At 43.0% G+C, this 18041-nt stretch overlaps 1 protein-coding gene across 1 annotated transcript in view; it reads left to right on the top strand.

Annotated features, from left to right (window-relative positions):
- The window catches only part of LOC140728850 (uncharacterized), a 235780-nt gene that overhangs the window by 43077 nt on the left and 174662 nt on the right, over window positions 1–18041 (top strand). Inside the window, exons 12-15 of the mRNA XM_073047854.1 lie at window positions 2496–2639; window positions 4429–4536; window positions 10175–10279; window positions 12195–12351. Of these exons, the coding sequence (XP_072903955.1) occupies window positions 2496–2639; window positions 4429–4536; window positions 10175–10279; window positions 12195–12351 (514 nt within the window). The remainder of the gene's footprint in view (window positions 1–2495; window positions 2640–4428; window positions 4537–10174; window positions 10280–12194; window positions 12352–18041) is intronic.

Genomic DNA, 18041 nt, shown 5'->3' with positions numbered 1-18041 from the left:
ACCCCTTGTTTGGAAATGGAAGGCAACTCTGAGACCTTTATTGGAATTCAACGGGGGGGGGGGGGTAAAGAATTAAACCTGTTAATTGTATAAACAGGGCTTCTTTGAAAGCTGGAAGAAGGTGTAATTGGCACTAATTATGGATCCATCTCGAATCAGCCTGTTCGCCTGATCACATCTGGAGCAATCTCTCTGAGAAAAGGAATCAGTTAACACTTTACGTTGAGTTGTAGAACACTACTGCACAGAAAGAGGCCTTTCAGCCCATCTAGTCTGTGCTTCTATTAATCTGCCTGGTCCTGTCAAGCTGCACTTGGACCAGAGCCCTCCATACCCCTCCAACCCATGTACCTATCCAAATTTCTCTTAAATGTTGAAATTGAACGCACATCCACCACTTGTGCTGGCAGCTCATTCCACACTCTCACCACCCTCTGAGTGAAGAAGTTTCCCCTCGTGTTCCCCTTAAACATTTCACCTTTCACCCTTAACCCATAACCTCTAGTTATACTTCAGTGGAAAAAGCCTGCTTACCAAAGGCTGAAAGTATTTAGTACTTACCTTATCTATACACCCCATAATTCTGTAATGTTCTATCAAATCTACCCTCATTCTCATACACTCCAGGGAATAAAGTCCTAACCTATTCAACCTTTCCCTATCACTCAGGACCTCACAGGACTCAAGTTCATTTACAGTTCATACCAGAGGAAGGCTATGGGCTGGTTCAGACAAGGTGACAGTGGACTGTTAGAGATTGCAGTGATGGAGCTATAACACCTGAACACTCCTTTTCAATTCCAGTTTTTGCACTTTGTGAACACCGATTGCCCTGCTGGGAGTCTGGTTAACAGCGTTAATATACAGTGAGTGGCCACCTCATTAGGTGCAGGAGAGGAACCTGGTGTGGTCTTCTGCTGCTGTAGCCCATCCACTTCAAGTGTGCATCCTGAGTTGCTCGTCTGCACACCACTGTTGTAACATGTGGTTATTTGGGTTATTGTCACCTTTCCATCAGCTTGAACCAGCCTGGCCACCCTCCTCTGACCTCTCTCATTAACAAGGCAGTTTGTCCACAGCTCACTGGATGTCTTTTTTTGTTTTTTGCACTATTCTCTGCAAAGATCTAGAGACCGGTTGTGAAATTCCCAGGGGTTCAGCAGTTTCTAGGGTACTCAAACCACCCCGTTTGGCACCACAGTCAAAGCACTTAGATCACATTTCTTCCCCATTCTGGTGTTTGGTCTGAACAACAACTGAACCTCTTGGCCATTTCTGCATGCTTTTATGCGTTGAGTTGCTGCCACATGATTGGCTGATTAGATATTTTCATTAACAAGTGGTCACTGAATGTAATAAGCTTCCTTTTGCTTTCAATATGTGCCTGTAAGGGGGTTTCTTCTTTCTTTATGTTACTGCGTGTGTTAATCAAAATGGCTTCTTTGTTTTGTTAAAAGTAAAAATGCTTCTTTGTTATGTTAACTGGTGAGAGAGTGCTTTCTCTCGCAGCTTGTTTGGGTTATAGTTGCTGATAACGAGGATTGTATTTGTTTGTTAACCAGTTGGGATAGATGTTGTTCTTTCTGGTGGGTCTGTAAGCTAGTGTTGTGCGGGGCTTTGGGGGAGATGGCGTGAGGGGGTTAGAGGGAGAAGACGCGATGTTGTAAGCTGGGCGATGGAACGGACCCCGAGCGGGGGTCCCGGGCCCAGGGTTTTCGGTGAGCAGAGGAGACGAGGACAGATTCGTGTGGAGCGTCTGGTCGACCACCGTGGTTGGTCCCAGGCGGCGGGTCGAGGAGGTCGGAGGAGATCGAATGGTGGCAAGAAGACTTTGTTAACTGAGCTCCAACGGTTGTGCACGAAGTGGTTGGACTTTGATAAGTTTGGCACCTTTTCTTTATTTTCTTTTCCTTCATATATACTGTATCGTTATTAATCACTTAGTTATAGTAATCTCTATAAAGTGTAATAATTTAATCGCATATGGTGTACTGTCTGTTATTGGGCGTGGTGGGGACATCACACAGCATCTACACAGGCTGATTACCCAGTCTGGCGGGCCCAAAGGCTGCTCCCCCTAGACGGAAGCAAGCTGAGCGAGCCTGAGGCCTACCAGGGGGCTACATGCCTTTTCAGAATTTATCCAAGTGCAGGGTTATGCACTTTGGGAGGTCAGGTTCAGTTAGGATGTGTAAATGATAGATTACAAGTACTGAAGCATAGAGGGACCTTGGTTGAAAGTCCATTGCCCTCTGAATGTGGCAACGCAGGTGTTGCCAGCAGTGAAGGTATGTGGTATTGTTAAATTCATAGACTGAGGCAGTTCATTACTAGTTCAGTTGTTTTAGCACAGCACTTGGCAGAATGGCCTGCTCTTGCATTGTCTTCCATGTCCTGTCTGGGATTTGCCTAAAACAAGAATCCTCTTGTCAAAAATATCAGTATCAATGAAATATAAATTTAGCCAGCATTGTCCTCTCTCTCTGTTGCCACAGATCATTCCGTATCCAGAAGACCCGAGCTCTCCATTCCGAATATCTCATCTCGGCTTCTTCGTCATTGTGGAAACTGTCATCGGCCTGACGGTATTGTGGGATTTACAGATGCAAGTGCTAGTTCAGATTAAACCTGAACTCATGGTGAGGTCATAATTCTTAAAATTAAAAACGAATATGCTTGTTTTACTTTTGCCCTGTATTTAATTGAGTAGCCGTGAGCGCCGGGTGAATGCACCTTGTGCGTTACGCCTGTCACAGTGCTCAGCTAGTTTTTCCCCTGCCTGTAGATGGTGGAATGGGCAGATCGGGCTATTGAAGGAACAATCCCTGGTGCACAGGTAGGTCATAAACAGGCATCGTAGGAGGGCTTAAAATATCACTCAGAGATTTGCTATCTCTCCTTCCATTGGATAATGACTGTCCAAAACCTCTCGGTCTGTGGGCATGAGATGTATTTTTTTCCTGTTTATCCAAATGGGAAACTTCTCTTTCTCATTAGGAAAGTTTTAAAGAATCTCCTGCCCCTATAGGAAGGTTGATGGTGTTGGGGAGTGTAGAAAGTTGTCATAGGTTACAACAAGACATTGACTGAGCTGAGAATCAGCAGATGGAGTTCAATCCAGTAAAGTGCAAAGTGATACAACACACACGAAGTGCTGGAGGAACTCAGCAGGTCAGGCAGCATCGATGGAGATGAATAAACAGTCAATGTTTCAGGTTGAGACCCTTCATCAGGACAACACACACAAAGTGCTGGAGGAACTCAGCAGGTCAGGCAGCATCTATGGAGATGAATAAATAGTCAATGTTTCAGGTCGAGACCCTTCTTCAGGACAACACACACAAAGTGCTGGAGGAACTCAGCAGGTCAGGCAGCATCTATGGAGAGGAGCAAAAAAGTCAACATTCCTGGAGAGTCTCGGCCCAAAACATTGACAGTTTGTTCATTAGTTTTTCCATAGATGCCGCCTGAACTTCTGAGTTCCTCCAGCATTTTGAGTGTGCTGCTTTGAATTTCCCACAACAGCACAATCTCCAGAGTTATTGATACATGTTGTAAGGTAGAACTTGATGGCAGAATACAGGGTTAACCGCAAGATTCTCAGTGTGGAGGAATAGAGGGATCTTGGGTTCCACATCCATAGATCCCTCACAGCTGAGGCACTAGTTGAAAGGGTGTTTAAGAAGGTGTATGTTGTGTTGTCCTCACAGTACACTTGGAATATTATGCTCAGTTCTGGTCATCTCACTATAGGAAGGACATGGAGGTTTTAGGGAGAATACAAAGGAGACTGACCAGCGTACTGCTTGATTGGAGAACATGTCTTATGAGGCTAGGCTGAGCAAGCGAGGACTTTTTACTTTGGAACAAAGGAAGATAAGAGGAGGCTTGATAAAGGTGTTTAAGATGATGAGGCATAGAAAGAATGGACAGTCAGCACCTTTTCCCGGGCTGGCAATTGCAACAGTGGTAATGGAAATGGTCTTATGAAAGGTAAATCACTTTTAACTAACGCGCACACTTTGATGAGGCGGCTCTCAATGTAGAAAAAGGTCGGCCACTAAGTTTGCTACATTTATGAAGTTTTAAAAGATCATTGTCCCAATCTATGGTAGCAGCCTGCTTTCATGAAATAACCTGTCTAACACTATTCTCCGTATTCTATTCTGCAATCAATCATCTTTGCTGGTATTTATTTTGGTATTCAGTTTTGAAACTTTGAAAAGCAGTATTTTGGCTCATTAATTTCTGACTTAATATCTTCCTGGAAATCATATTTGGACATTTTCCCGAGTTGAACTTCCTTTTTAAATAGTTAGCTTTTGTTTGTATTTTTCTCATGCATTGTAGCTTGTTGACTGAGAATAATCATTGTACAAAAAAAATTAAGCATGGGCCTTTGTAATAATTATCTTTCTTCTTCTCCAGAAATATGTGCATGGTTTTTGTGGAGAGGGAGATGAATCGGTGTCAGCTCATCTTCACAACATCAAAACACTTGGCTCAGATTATGGTAAACAGTGGGTTATGTCCATGGTGAGTGTGCAGGGTTCTTTGGGACAAGGTGTTCCCCATTCTTCATGTTATTTTAACATAGGGTCAACCGTCAGGCGAGGACAACAACTTCTCTACCTTCAGAGCTGGGTTTCAGCTCTCCTGAGGAGTTCAACTGTGATAATTTGTGTGCCACTTCCTCAGCTACCTTTCTAGTTATATATTTGTGCTGGTGTGACGATGATACTTCACGTGTACTGAGATGCAGTTTGTTTGTGAGCTGTCCATTCAGATCACACTTTCTTCCCCCTACCATCGGGCAGAAGATATAAAAAACACGTATGACCATGCTCAAGGATAGCTTCAATCCCGCTCTTAAATGATTGTTCACTAGTTCCCCAGTATGATAAAATAGTCTCTTGACCTCACAATTTACCTCATTATGGCCTTTTGCCTTATTGTGCCTGCACTGCACTTTCTCTCTAACTGTAACACTTTCTTCTGCACTCTGTTACTGTTCTCCCCTGGACTGCCTCAATGCGCTGTGTTCTGAAGTGATCTATGTGGATGGCATGCAAAACAGAGTTTTTCACTGGGCATCAGTACACATGGCAGCAATAAACTAATTTACCAATGTAAGTAACAATCACTATAACCTGGAATGGTCCGGAAGACTGGAAAATTGCAAATGTCACTCCACTCTTCAAGAAGAGAGGGAGGCAGAAGAAAGGAGGAACATGATAAAGTAGGCCAAAGATGGCATGGTTTCCTCAAGGGAAAATCTCGCCTGACAAATCTACTGGAATTCTGAGGAAATAACATGCAGGATAGACGATGGAAAATTGATGGATATTGTGTACTTGGATTTTTAGAAGGCCTTTGACAAGGTGCCACACACGAGGCTGCTTAACAAGCTATATGCCTATGGTATTACAGGAAAGGGTCTAGCAAGGATAAAGCGTTGGCTGATTGGCAGGAGACAAAGAATGGGAATAAGCCTTTCAGACTGGCAGCAGATACTAGTGGTGCTCCACAGGAGGCTGTGTAGGGGCCACTTCTTTTTATGATGGAATTGATGGCTTTGTGGCCAATTTTGCCATGATACAAAGATAATGGAGGGCAGGTAGTGCTGAGGAAGCAGGAAGGCTGTAGAAAGACAGACAGATTAGGAGAATTGGCAATGAAGTGGCAAATGGAATAAAGTGCTGGGACGTGTTTGGTCACGCATGCTGGTGGAAGAAATGAAAGCATAGACTGTTTTCTGAACAGGGAGGAAATTCAAAAATAAGAGGTGCAAAGGGGCTTGGGAGTCCTTGTGCAGGATACCCTAAAGGTTAATTTGCAGGTCGAGTTGGTGGTGAGGAAGGCAAATGCAATGTTAGCATTAATTTTGAGAGGACTAGAATTTAAAAGCAAGATGTAATGTTGAGTCTTGATAGAGCACTGGTGAGATCTCACTTGGTGTATTGTGTGCAGTTTGGGCCCCTATTTTAGAAAGGATGTGCTGACATCGGAGAGGGTTCACAGGAGGTCCATGAGAATGATCCTGGGAATGAAGGGGTTATCATATGAGGAGAGATCGATGGCTTTGACCCTGTACTCGCTGGAATTTTGAAGAATGTTGGTAGGTGGGGAGAATCTCATCGAAACCTGTCATTATGTTTGGATGTGGCCTAAATGCGGAGAGAGAGACTGAAGCAGGTGAACTGTTCAGTAACTTTAATGAGACCTGTTGTGGAATTTAAAGAAAAACAATAAATGCTCGTCCAGCAGGGCTGTTAATGAAAACTCAAACTAAAAGTTTAGCACCAACACTGGAAGCAATAACTAAACACTTAATGAATACAGCTCCTTTACAGCATCAGTCAAAGCGGTAACCCTTTTACCCAGACAAGTACGAGGGTAAGCAGGGAGGACAAGACTAGAATGAAAAGGGAGTTAAATGCCATCAGAACGAAACAGTAAATAGCTGGAACATGCATATTCATGAGTGCAGTTGTCAAATGTGTTGCACAGCCTGGCTATGAGGGCTCATAGAGTCTATGGATGTTTAGGGCCCCCTCCCTTGGTGCTTCTCCTGAGGCACCACAGACCTGTACCTGCCGGACGTCCTGGTTGAGAGTTTTGTCAAGAATTGCATTGGCCGTCACTGCAAATGTTCCTGAGGACCATACCCCTCCCAATCTACCAGGTATTGGACCTTGCCCCACAAGGCAGAACAGGGTTGTCTCCAGCTCCTGGTTTACTCTCTCAGTCTGGCTGTTAGATTGGTGGTGGAAACTAGATGAGCGTCTGGCTGTGGCTCCGACAAAAGAACATACAATACTTGGATAGTAAATTCACCTTGAACTTTGTCAATCCAGTTGTCCGTGAACCTCTCTAAGCTGATCAACACCTCCACCCACTAACCCACCTCTCCACACCCCCTACCTTATGTACAGACACTCCTGTGCCTGGTGTCACTTTATGCAGATAAGCTATCTTATTTAATAATATTTATTTTGTTTTTTATTATTCCATTCCTTATTGTGTTTATTTCTGCTGCATTAGATCCAGGGTAATAATTATTACGTTCTCCTTTGCAATGTGTACTGGAAATAACATTAAACAAACTTGAATCTTGAAGCTTTGTGGCTAATCCTATGGCCATTTGGAAATCCTTTCTTCTCAATCTCACAATCTCAGATTTGGTTCTCTCTCTATTAGGCTAAAATCCATAAAACCATAAGATATAGGAGCAGAAGTAGACCATTTGGCCCATCGAGTCTGCTCCGCCATTCAATCATGAGCTGATCCAATTCTTCCGGTTATCCTCACTCTCCTGCTTTCACCCCGTACCCTTTGATGCCCTGGCTAATCAAGAACCTATCTATCTCTGCCTTAAATACACCTAATGATTTGGCCTCCACAGCCACTCGTGGCAACAAATTCCACAGACTTACCACCCTCCGACTAATTTCTCCACATCTCAGTCCTGAAGTCATGCCCTCTTGTCCTAGAATCTCCTACCATAGGAAATAATTTTGCCATATCTAATCTGTTCAGGCCTTTTAACATTCGGAATGTTTTTATGAGATTCCCCCCTCATTCTCCTGAACTCCAAGGAATACAGTCCGAAAGCTGCCAGATGTTCCTCATACAGTAACCCTTTCACTCCTGGGATCATTCTCGTCAATCTTCTCTGAACCCACTCCAATGTCAGTATATCCTTTCTAAAATAAGGAGCCCAAAATTGCACACAATACTCCAAGTGTGGTCTCATGAGTGCCTTATAGAGCCTCAACATCACATCCCTACTCTTATAGTGATTATAATTCTATCTCCTTTACAATAGCATTGCAAGTTAGAAAAGCATTTAATTGGAGTAAGGGGGATTATGAGGCTATCAGGCAGGAAATTGGAGGCTTAAATTGGAAGTGGATGTTCTCAGGGAAAAGTACAGAAGAAATGTGGCAAATGTTCAGGGGACATTTGTGTAGAGCTCTGTATAGGTATGTTCCAATGAGACAGGGAAGTTATGGTAGGGTACAGGAACCGTGGTGTACAAAGGCTGTAATAAAACTAGTCAAGAAGAAAAGAAAAGCTTACAAAAGCTTCAGAGAGCTAGGTAATGTTAGAGATCCAGAAGATTATAAGGCTACTAGGAAGGAGCTTAAGAAGGAAATTAGGAGAGCCAGAAGGGGCCATGAGAAGGCCTTGGCAGGCAGGGTTAAGGAAAACCCCAAGGCATTGGACAAGAATGTGAAGAGCAGAAGGATCAGACATGAAAGAATAGGACCTATCAAGTGTGACAGTGGGAAAATGTGTATGGAACCGGAGGAAATAGCAGATGTACTTAATGAATACTTTGTTTCAGTATTCACTATGGAAAAGGATCTTAGTGATTGTAGTGATGACTTGCAGCAGACTGAAAAGCTTGAGCAAGTAGATATTAAGAAAGAGGATGTGCTGGAGTTTTTGGAAAGCATCAAGTTGGATAAGTCACTGGGACCAGACGAGATATACCCAAGGCTACTGTGGGAGGTGAGGGAGGAGACTGCTGAGCCTCTGGCAATGATCTTCGTATCATTAATGGGGATGGAAGATGTTCCGGAGGATTGGAGGGTTGCGGATATTGTTCCTTTATTCAAGAAAGAGAGTAGAGGTAGCTCAGGAAATTATAGACCAGTGAATCTTACCTCAGTATTTGGTAAGTTGATGGAGAAGATCCTGAGAGGCAGGATTTATGAACATTTGGAGAGGTATAATATGATTAGGAGTAGTCAGCATGGATTTGTAAAGGTCAGGTTGTACCTTACAAGCCTGATTGAATTTTTTGAGGATGTGACTAAACACAATGATGAAGGACGAGCAGTAGATGTAGTGTGTATGGATTTCAGCAAGGTATTTGATAAGGTACCCCATACAAGGCTTATTGAGAAAGTGAGGAGACATGGGATACAAGGGGACATTGCTTTGCGAATCCAGAACTGGCTTGCCACAGAAGGCAAAGAGTGGTTGTAGACAGGTCATATTCTGCATGGAGGTCCGTCACCAGTGGTGCACCTCAGGGATCTGTTCTGGGACCCTTACTCTTCATGATTTTTATAAATGACCTGGATGAGGAAGTGGAGGGATGGGTTAGTAAGTTTGCTGATGACACTAAGGTTGGAGGTGTTGTGGATAGTGTGGAGGGCTGTCAGAGGTTACAGCGGGACATTGATAGGATACAAAACTGGGCTGAGAAGTGGCAGATAGAGTTCAACCCAGATAAGTATGAAGTGGTTCATTTTGGTAGGTCAAATATGTTGGCAGAATATAGTATTAATGGTAAGACTCTTGACAGTATGGAGGATCAGAGGGATCTTGAGGTCCGAGTCCATAGGACACTCAAAGCAGCTGTGCAGGTTGACTCTGTGGTTGAGAAGGTGTACGGTGTATTGGCCTTCATCAATCGTGGCATTGAGTTTAGGAGCCAAGAGGTAATGTTGCAGCTCTATAGGCCTGGTCAGACCCCACTTGGAGTACTGTGCTCAGTTCTGGTCACCTCACTATAGGAAGGATGTGGAGGCCATAGAAAGGGTGCAGAGGAGATTTACAAGGATGTTGCCTGGATTGGGGAGCATGGCTTATGAGAATCGGTTGAGTGAACTCGGCCTTTTCTCCTTGGAGTGACGGAAGATGAGAAGTGACCTGATAGAGGTGTACAAGATGATGAGAGGCATTGATCGTGTGGATAGTCAGAGGTTTTTCCCAGGGCTGTAATGGTTGCCACAAGAGGACACAGGTTTAAGGTGCTGGGGAGTAGGTACAGAGGAGATGTCAGGGGTAAGTTTTTTACTCAGAGAGGTGAGTGTGTGGAATGGGCTGCCGGCAGCAATGGTGGAGGTGGATACAATAGGGTCTTTTAAGAGACTGTTGGATAGGTACATGGAGCTTAGAAAAATAGAGGGCTATAGGTAAGCCTAGTAATTTCTATGGTAGGGACATGTTCGGCACAACTTTGTGGGCCGAAGGGCCTGTATTGTGCTGTAGGTTTTCTATGTTTCTATATTCTATACCTCTAGAAATGAACGGCAACATTGCATTCGCCTTCTTCACAACCGACTCAGGGCAGTAATTTCCAGATCCCATTGTCAATATTTTATATTGTGCTCGAACCTGATTAAATCCACTTTCTTATGTTTCTTTCTCATCACAGTGCAAACCTCTTCTGGTGGACATTCCGAAAGCAGAGGACGTTGGTTACGCGGAGACTCAGTGCAACCAGTTATTGGGTAAACTGTTCTCCTCATGTCATCAAGAGGTAGGAGTCACAACTCGTGCTCAACCTTTACAACTATAGAAACATGCACGATGCCGAATTGTGCAGGAAACGTGCATGATTCCAAATTGTGCAGGAAACGTGCACTATTCCGAAATGTGCAGGAAACGTGCACGATGCTGAATTGTGCAGGAAACGTGCATGATTCCAAATTGTGCAGGAAACGTGCACTATTCCAAATTGTCCAGGAAATGTGCACTATTCCGAAATGTGCAGGAAACACGCCACAATGCCGAATTGTGCAGGAAACATGCACGACTCCAGATTGTGTTGGAAACGTGCACAATTCCAGATTGTGCGGGAAATGTGCTAATGCCGAATTGTGCAGGAAATGCCTACCTCTGGTAACTGTACAACATTTCTCCAACGTAATCTCACAGACTTTCCACTGCTCCAAACCTACACAGACATCTTATACCTTATACAGACATCTACCAGGCACTTATCCCCTCCCTTACAAGTGGAGATGTAATGCAATGCAGGATGATGGGGTGGGGTATGAGACAGAGGGGAGAGGATTGTGAGTGGTGTGGAATATAACCACAGTTCTGCAATATTGATTTCGGGCATTTTCGAATCCAGCACAGCACCTGAGGAATTTAGATTAAACTAATTAAATAAAAATTCATAATTAAAACAAATGATTTCACCACTAGTGACCATGAAACTACTAGAGAGTCATTAGCCCCTCTGCTCATGTCTATACTGGCTATCTCCGTCTGCAATCTCAATCCTGACGCAGCATGTCAACTCAATACATCAACAATTGGGATCCCCAGACGCTGCCTGACTTGTTGAGTTCCTCCACAGATTGCTTGTTGTTCCACATTCCAATGTCCACAGTCTGTTGTGTCTTCAAGATAATCTACCACTTCCTTACAGAATGGAATTTCTTTGGCCAAAGGGTAGTGAATCTGTGGAATTCTTTGCCCCAGATGGCTGTGGAGGCCATCATTGAGTATACTTGAAGTGGAGGTTGACAGATTCTTGATTAATCGGCAAGAGAATGTGGTTGAGAGGAATAATAAATCACCAATAATAGAATGACGGAACCGACTTGATGGGCTGAATGGCCTAACTCTGCTCCTATGTCTTATCATCAGTAGCAAAACACAAACTGCTGGAGGAACTCGGTTAGTTTGGCTGCAATAAATTGTCGATGGGTCTCGGCTGGAAATATTGACTCAACACAGATGCTGCCTGACCTGCTGAGTTCCTTCAGCATTTCCTGTGTGTTGCCCTGGATTTCCAGCATCTGAAGAATCCCTTGTGTTTATGATCTTGCATCTTTATCTGGTTAGTTAGTTATTACTGAAATATGGCTGCAGGGTAACCGATATTACAGATTATACACTGTCACAGAAGAACAGGCACAAGGAGGCAGGAAGTGAGTGAGTGGTGCTGCTGATATGAAGGTGGTGGGTAGTGATGGAGAATTGGTTTTGGTGGATTTCACGGCTTGCTGGGGAAGGAAGACATGGGTGTGTGTGGTCTAAAAACTTCCAAACGTGATCTCTCAATAGCTCAGAGCATAAATGGGGAAATATCAAGGGCACATTTGAATGGAATACAATTTGTTTTGGAAATTTTAATTCATATTCAACGGATTTTTACATCTTCAGGAGAATTCTCACAGGAACAAATTCCATTCTCAATGCAAATTTGACTGGACAAACCCAGCTGATGAAGTATCAAAGAAGAGGAATTTGTGGAATGAGCTTTTTACTGCATTTCTCTCAAACAGGACAGCAGACAGAAAATGGAACAAGGATGATATGATTTACTTTAATTTATTGGTGCTAGAATTGGGATATTAGTTTTGTTCTTCATTCCCTCTACATTCTAATTTTAGTTGCCATTAATTTCTTTTGGCACTGTCAACATCTTGTTTCTCTAGATTCACGTTGACCAGTATTACAAATCCTGCAAATCGGTGACTGCAAAATGCTACAAAGGAAAGGGGGATATGTGTTACTGTGGCTCCATTGCTGCCTACAGCCAAACATGTTGCCGGGAGGGCATCACCATTGACTGGAGGAAGCCGGACAATTGCCGTAAGTAACATCACTTGCTGACTGTAGTTTCTTATAAATTGTACAATTTTGAAAATCATCTTTCCGCTTTTCATTAAAATAAATAAGGAAATAACAGCCTTATTGTGGACCACCTTGTTTTCAGTTCATGCAGTCAGTTAAATTCAGAACTGAGAATTAACTTTATACATTTTGACTTCATTGGCATGAATTCCATTCCTAATGAATGACGGGAGTTATATACAGACCCTGAACAGTAGTCAGGACGAGGGATATAAATTTCAATGGAAGACAGAAAAGGCATGTAAACTGGGTAACATGATAGTCATGGGGAGATTTCAATATGTATGAAGCTTGGGAAAATCAGGTTGATGCTGGATCCCAAGAGGGAATCTCTAGAATGCCTACAAGATGGCTTTTTAGAACAGTATGTGGTTGAAACCACTATGGGGAAAGGCAATTCTGGATTGGGAGTTTTGGAATGAAACAGATTTGATTAAGAAGCTTCAGGTAAAGGCACCTGTAGAGATAGTGATCATAATATAACCGAATTCACACTGCAATTTGAGAGGGAGAAAATAAAGTCAGATGTATCAGCTATACCCTAGAGTAAAGGGGAATTGCAAAGAGGAGCTGACCAAAGTTGATTGGAAAAGAACACTGGCAGGGATGATGGTAGAGCAGCAATGGCTGGAATCTCTTGGGGCAATTCGGAAGGCGCAAGATAGATACATCCCGAAGTGTTCTAAAGGGAGGAGGAGGCAACTGTGGATGAGAAGGGAAGTCAAAACCAACATAAAAGCAAAAGACAAGGCATATGATAGAGCAAAAATTAGTGGGAAGTTAGAGAATTGGGAAGCTTTTAAAAACCAACAGAAGGCAACTAAAAAAATGAGAGAAAAGATGAGATATGAAGTTAAACTAGCCAATAATTTCAAAGAGGATACCAATAGCTTTCTCAAATATGTAAAGAGTAAAAGAGAAACAAGTAGATATCAGACTGCTGGACAATGACGCTGAAATGAGATAAGGAAATAGCAGATGAACTGAATAAGTGTTTTGGTCAGTCTTCACTATGGAAGACATTAGCAGTATGCCAGAAATTTGAGAGTGTCAGGAAGCCGAAGTCAGTGTAGTTGATATTACTAAGGAGGAGGTGCTTTGGAAGATGAAAACTCTGAAGGTAGATAAGTCACCCAGATCAGATGGACTATAGCCCAGGGTTCTGAAAGAGGTGGCTGAAGAGATTATGAAGGCATCAGTGATGACCTTTCAAGAATCACTAGGTTCTGGAGGACTGGAAAACTGAAAATATCACTTCACTCTTCAAGAAGGGAGGGTGACAGAAGAAAGGAAATTATAGGCCAAATAGCCCTTCTTCAGTATTTGAGAAGCTGTTGGAGTCTATTATTATGGATGTGGTTTCAGGGTAGTTGGAGCCACATGATAAAGTAGGACAAAGTCAGCATGGTTTCCTTAAGGGGAAATCTTGCCCGACATATCCGTTGGAATTCTTGCAGGAAGTAACAAGCAGGATAGACAAAGGAGAGTTAGAGGATGTTTACTTGGATCTTCAGAAGGACTTTGACAAGGTGCCACACGGGCTGCTTAATAAGGTAAGAGTCCATGGTGTTACATGAAAGATACAAGCATGGATAGAGCTTTGGCTGATTGGCAAGAGCAAAGAGTGGGAATAAAGGGATCGTTTTCTGTTTGGCTGCCAGCGGCCAGTGGTATTCCACAGGAATCGACTTTGGGACCGCTTCTTTTCACATTATATGTTAATGATTTGGATGACCAGAAGACCATAAGATATAGGGGCAGAATTAGGCCATTTTGCCCATTGAGTCTGGTCTGCTACTTCATCATGGCGGATCCAATTTCCCTCTCAGCCCCAATCTCCTGCCTTCTCCCCGTATCCCTTCATGCCCCGACCAATCAAGAACCTGTCAACTTCTGCCTTAAATATACATAAAGACATGGCCTTCACAGCTGCCTGTAGCAATGAATTCCACAGATTCACACATCTCTCTGGCTAAAGAAATTCCTCATCTTCATTCTAAAAGGACACCCCTCTGTTCTGAAGCTGTGTCCTCTGGTTTCAGACTCTCCCTGAAAACATCCTCTCCACATCCACTCTATCAAAGCCTTTCACCATTTGTTAGGTTTCAAAGAGAATGCCCCTCATTCTTCTGGATTCCAGTGAATACAGGCCCAGAGCCGTCAAACGCTCTTCATATGACAAGACATTCAATCCTGGGATCGTTTTCATGAACCTCCATTGAACCCTCTCCAGTTTTAGCATCTCCTTTTGAAGATAAGGTGCCCAAAATTGCACACAATACTCCAAGCGAGGCCTCACCCTTGCTTTATAAAGTCTCAACATTGTATCCTTGCTATTATGTTCCAGCCCTCTTGAAATTAATACTAACATCACATTTGCCTTCCTCACCACAGACTCAACCTGCAAATTAACCTTCAGGGAATTCTGCTCAAGGTTTCCAAGTTCCTTTGTGCCTCAGTGTTTGTATTTTCTCCCCATTTGGAAAATAGTTTACCCTTTCATCTCTTCTACCAAAGTGTATGGCTACTAAGGAAGTACACTAAGGAAATCAAAGATAGTACCAAGTTAAAAGCTCGTGTGTCCAAAGTTGCAAACAGTAGTGGGGGACTGGAGGATTGGGAAAACTTTAAAAAGCAACAGAGAACAACTAAGCAAGAAATAAGGAAAGGGAAAATAGAGTATGAAAGTAAATTAGCATAAAATATAAAAACAGATAGCAAAAGTTTTTATAAATATATAAAGTGGAAGAGGGTGGCTAAAGTCAACGTAGGTCCTTGGAAGACGAGAAGGGGAAATTGATATTGGATGATAAGGAAATGGCTGAGACGTTGAACGACTATTTTGTGCCGGTCTTCATGGTGGAGGACACGTCTAATATGCCAATAATCTAATATGTTATGGACAAAATGGGAGGTGAGGACCTCGATAAAATCACTGTCATTAAAGAGATGGTGATGAGCAAACTAGAGGGCCTGAAGGTCGATAAGTCCCCTGGTCCTGATGGGATGCATCCCAGGGTGCTGAGGGAATTGGCGGAGGTTATAGTAGACACGTTGGTAATCATTTATCAAAACTCTTTAGACTCTGGGCAGGTCCCGGCAGATTGGAAAACAGCAAATGTCAAGCCACTTTTTCAAAAGGGATGTAGGCAAAAGGCGGGCAACTAGAGGCCAGTTAGCTTAACATCTGTAGTTGGGAAAATGCTTGAAGCTGTCACAAAGGAAGAAATAGCGAAACATTTAGAAAGGAGTGGTTCCATTAGACAGATGTAGCATGGATTCAGAAAGGGCAGGTCCTGTTTAACGAAGTTACTGGAGTTCTTTGAGGACATAATGACTGCAGTGAATAGAGGGGAACAGGTGCATGTCGTATAATTGGATTTCCAGAAGGTGTACGATAAGCTGCCACACAAGAGACTTATAAATAAGATACGGATGCATGGAGTCAGGGGAAGTGTATTGGCAGGATAGTAGATTGGTTAAGCGATAGAAGGCAGAGAGTTGGTATAAATGGGTATTTCTCCGGTTGGCAGTCAGTGGTGAGTGGGGTGCCGCAGCTGTTTACCATTTACATTGATGATTTGGAAGAGGGGACTGAGTGTAGTGTGGCAAAATTTGCTAATGACACTAAACTGAGTGGAAAGGCGAATTGTACAGAGGATGTGGTGGGTCTACAGAGGGATATAGATAGGTTAAGTAGGTGGGCCAAGGTCTGGCAAATGGAATACAATGTTGGTAAATGTGAGATCATCCATTTTGGAAGGAATAATAGAAGAGCAGATTGTTATTTAAATGGTGAAAGATTTCAGCATGCTGTTGTGCAGAGGGACTTGGAAGTGCTTGTTCATGAATCGCAAAAGGTTGACTTGCAGGTGCAACAGGTTATTAAGAAGGCAAATAGAATATTGGCCTTCATTGCTAGAGGGATTGAATTCAAGAGCAGGGAGGTTATGCTGCAACTATACAGGGTACTGGTGAGGCCGCACCTGGAGTACTGTGAGCAGTTCTGGTCTCCATACTTGAGGAAGGATATACTGGCTTTGGAGGCAGTGCAGAGGAGGTTCACCAGGTTGATTCCAGGGATGAAGGGGTTAACCTATGAGGAGAGATTGAGTCGCCTGGGACTATACTCTCTGGAATTCAGAAGAATGAAAGGGAATCTTATAGAAACATACAAAATTTTGAAAGGGATAGATAAGATAGAAGTAGGAAAGTTGTTTCCATTGGTAGGTGAGACTAGAACTAGGGGACATTCCCTCAAGATTCAGGGGAGAAGATTTAGGATGGAGATGAGGAGAAACTGTTTTTCCCAGGGAGTGGTGAATCTGTGGAATTTTCTGCCCAGGGAAGCAGTTAAGGCTTCTTCACTAAATATATTTGAGGTACAGTTAGATAGGTTTTACATAGTAGGGGAATTCAGGGTTATGGGGAAAAGGCAAGTAGATGGAGCTGAGTTTATGAACAGATCAGCCATGATCTTATTGAATGGTGGGGCAGGCTCGATGGGCCAGGTGGCCGACTCCTGCTCCTATTTCTTAAGTTTTTATTTTCTTATGACAATTAGTGTTGAGGAAGCAGGGAGTTTGCAGAAGGACTTGGACAGTTGGGGAGAATGGGGAAAGAAGTGGCAGATGAATATAGTGTAGGGAAGTGTCTGGTCATGCACTTTGGTAGAAGAAATAATGACATAGACTATTTTCTAAATGGGGAGAAAATTCAATAATCAGAGGTGCAAAGGGGCTTGGGATTCCTTGTGTTGAACTCCCTGAAGTTTAACTTGCATGCTGAGTCAGTGGCAGGGAAAGCAAATTGAGAGAACTAGAATATAAGTACAAGATGTAATAATGAGGCTCTATAAGGAATTGATCAGACCACACTTGGAGAACTATGAACAGTTTTGTGCTCCTATCTAAGAAAATATGTGCTTGCTTTGGAGGGAGCCCAAAGGAGGTTCAGGAGAATTATCAGGAACGGAAGGCTTGACGTATGAGGAGTGGTTGATGGCTCTGGGTCTGTATGCACCGAAGTTCAGCGGGGGGGGAGGGGATCTCACTGAATCCCATTGAATATTGAAATGTCTAGACGGAGTGGATGTGGAGAGGATGTTTCCTATTGTCAGTGAGTCTAGGACCAAAGGTCACAGTATCAGTGTAGAGGGATGTTCAGTTAGAACAAATATAAGAAAATTTGTTAGGCAGAGTGTGGTGAATCTGTGGAATTCATTGCCACAGACAGTTGTGGAGACCAAGTCATTGAGTATATTTAAAATGGAGGTTGATAGTTTTTTGTTAGTCAAAGCGTCAAAGGTTACAGGAGAATGAGGTTGGGAGCAATAATAAATCAACCATGATGGGATGGTGGAGAAGACTCGATGGGCCAAATAGCCCAATTCTGCTCCTATGTCTTATGGTCTTATCTGCATTCTTGCCTTAGTAATGGTCAAATACTTGCCTTTTTCCACATCTTCTGGAAATATCTCAAAGCAAAAAAACTTTAAAAATATCAGATACCACCTTGTTAATTTCTTGTCATTATTTCTGTAAACCTCTTGCATTTCCTGGATAATATTGTGAGTATGATGATTTCATCACTCTGCAATGTTACTATCACATCTGCACATGTGAATTCAGACCAGGACTAAGCACTCA

Source organism: Hemitrygon akajei, chromosome 6 (genome assembly GCF_048418815.1).
Source record: "Hemitrygon akajei chromosome 6, sHemAka1.3, whole genome shotgun sequence".
Classification (NCBI taxonomy): domain Eukaryota; kingdom Metazoa; phylum Chordata; class Chondrichthyes; order Myliobatiformes; family Dasyatidae; genus Hemitrygon; species Hemitrygon akajei.
This window is presented reverse-complemented; position numbering and strand designations above follow the sequence as displayed.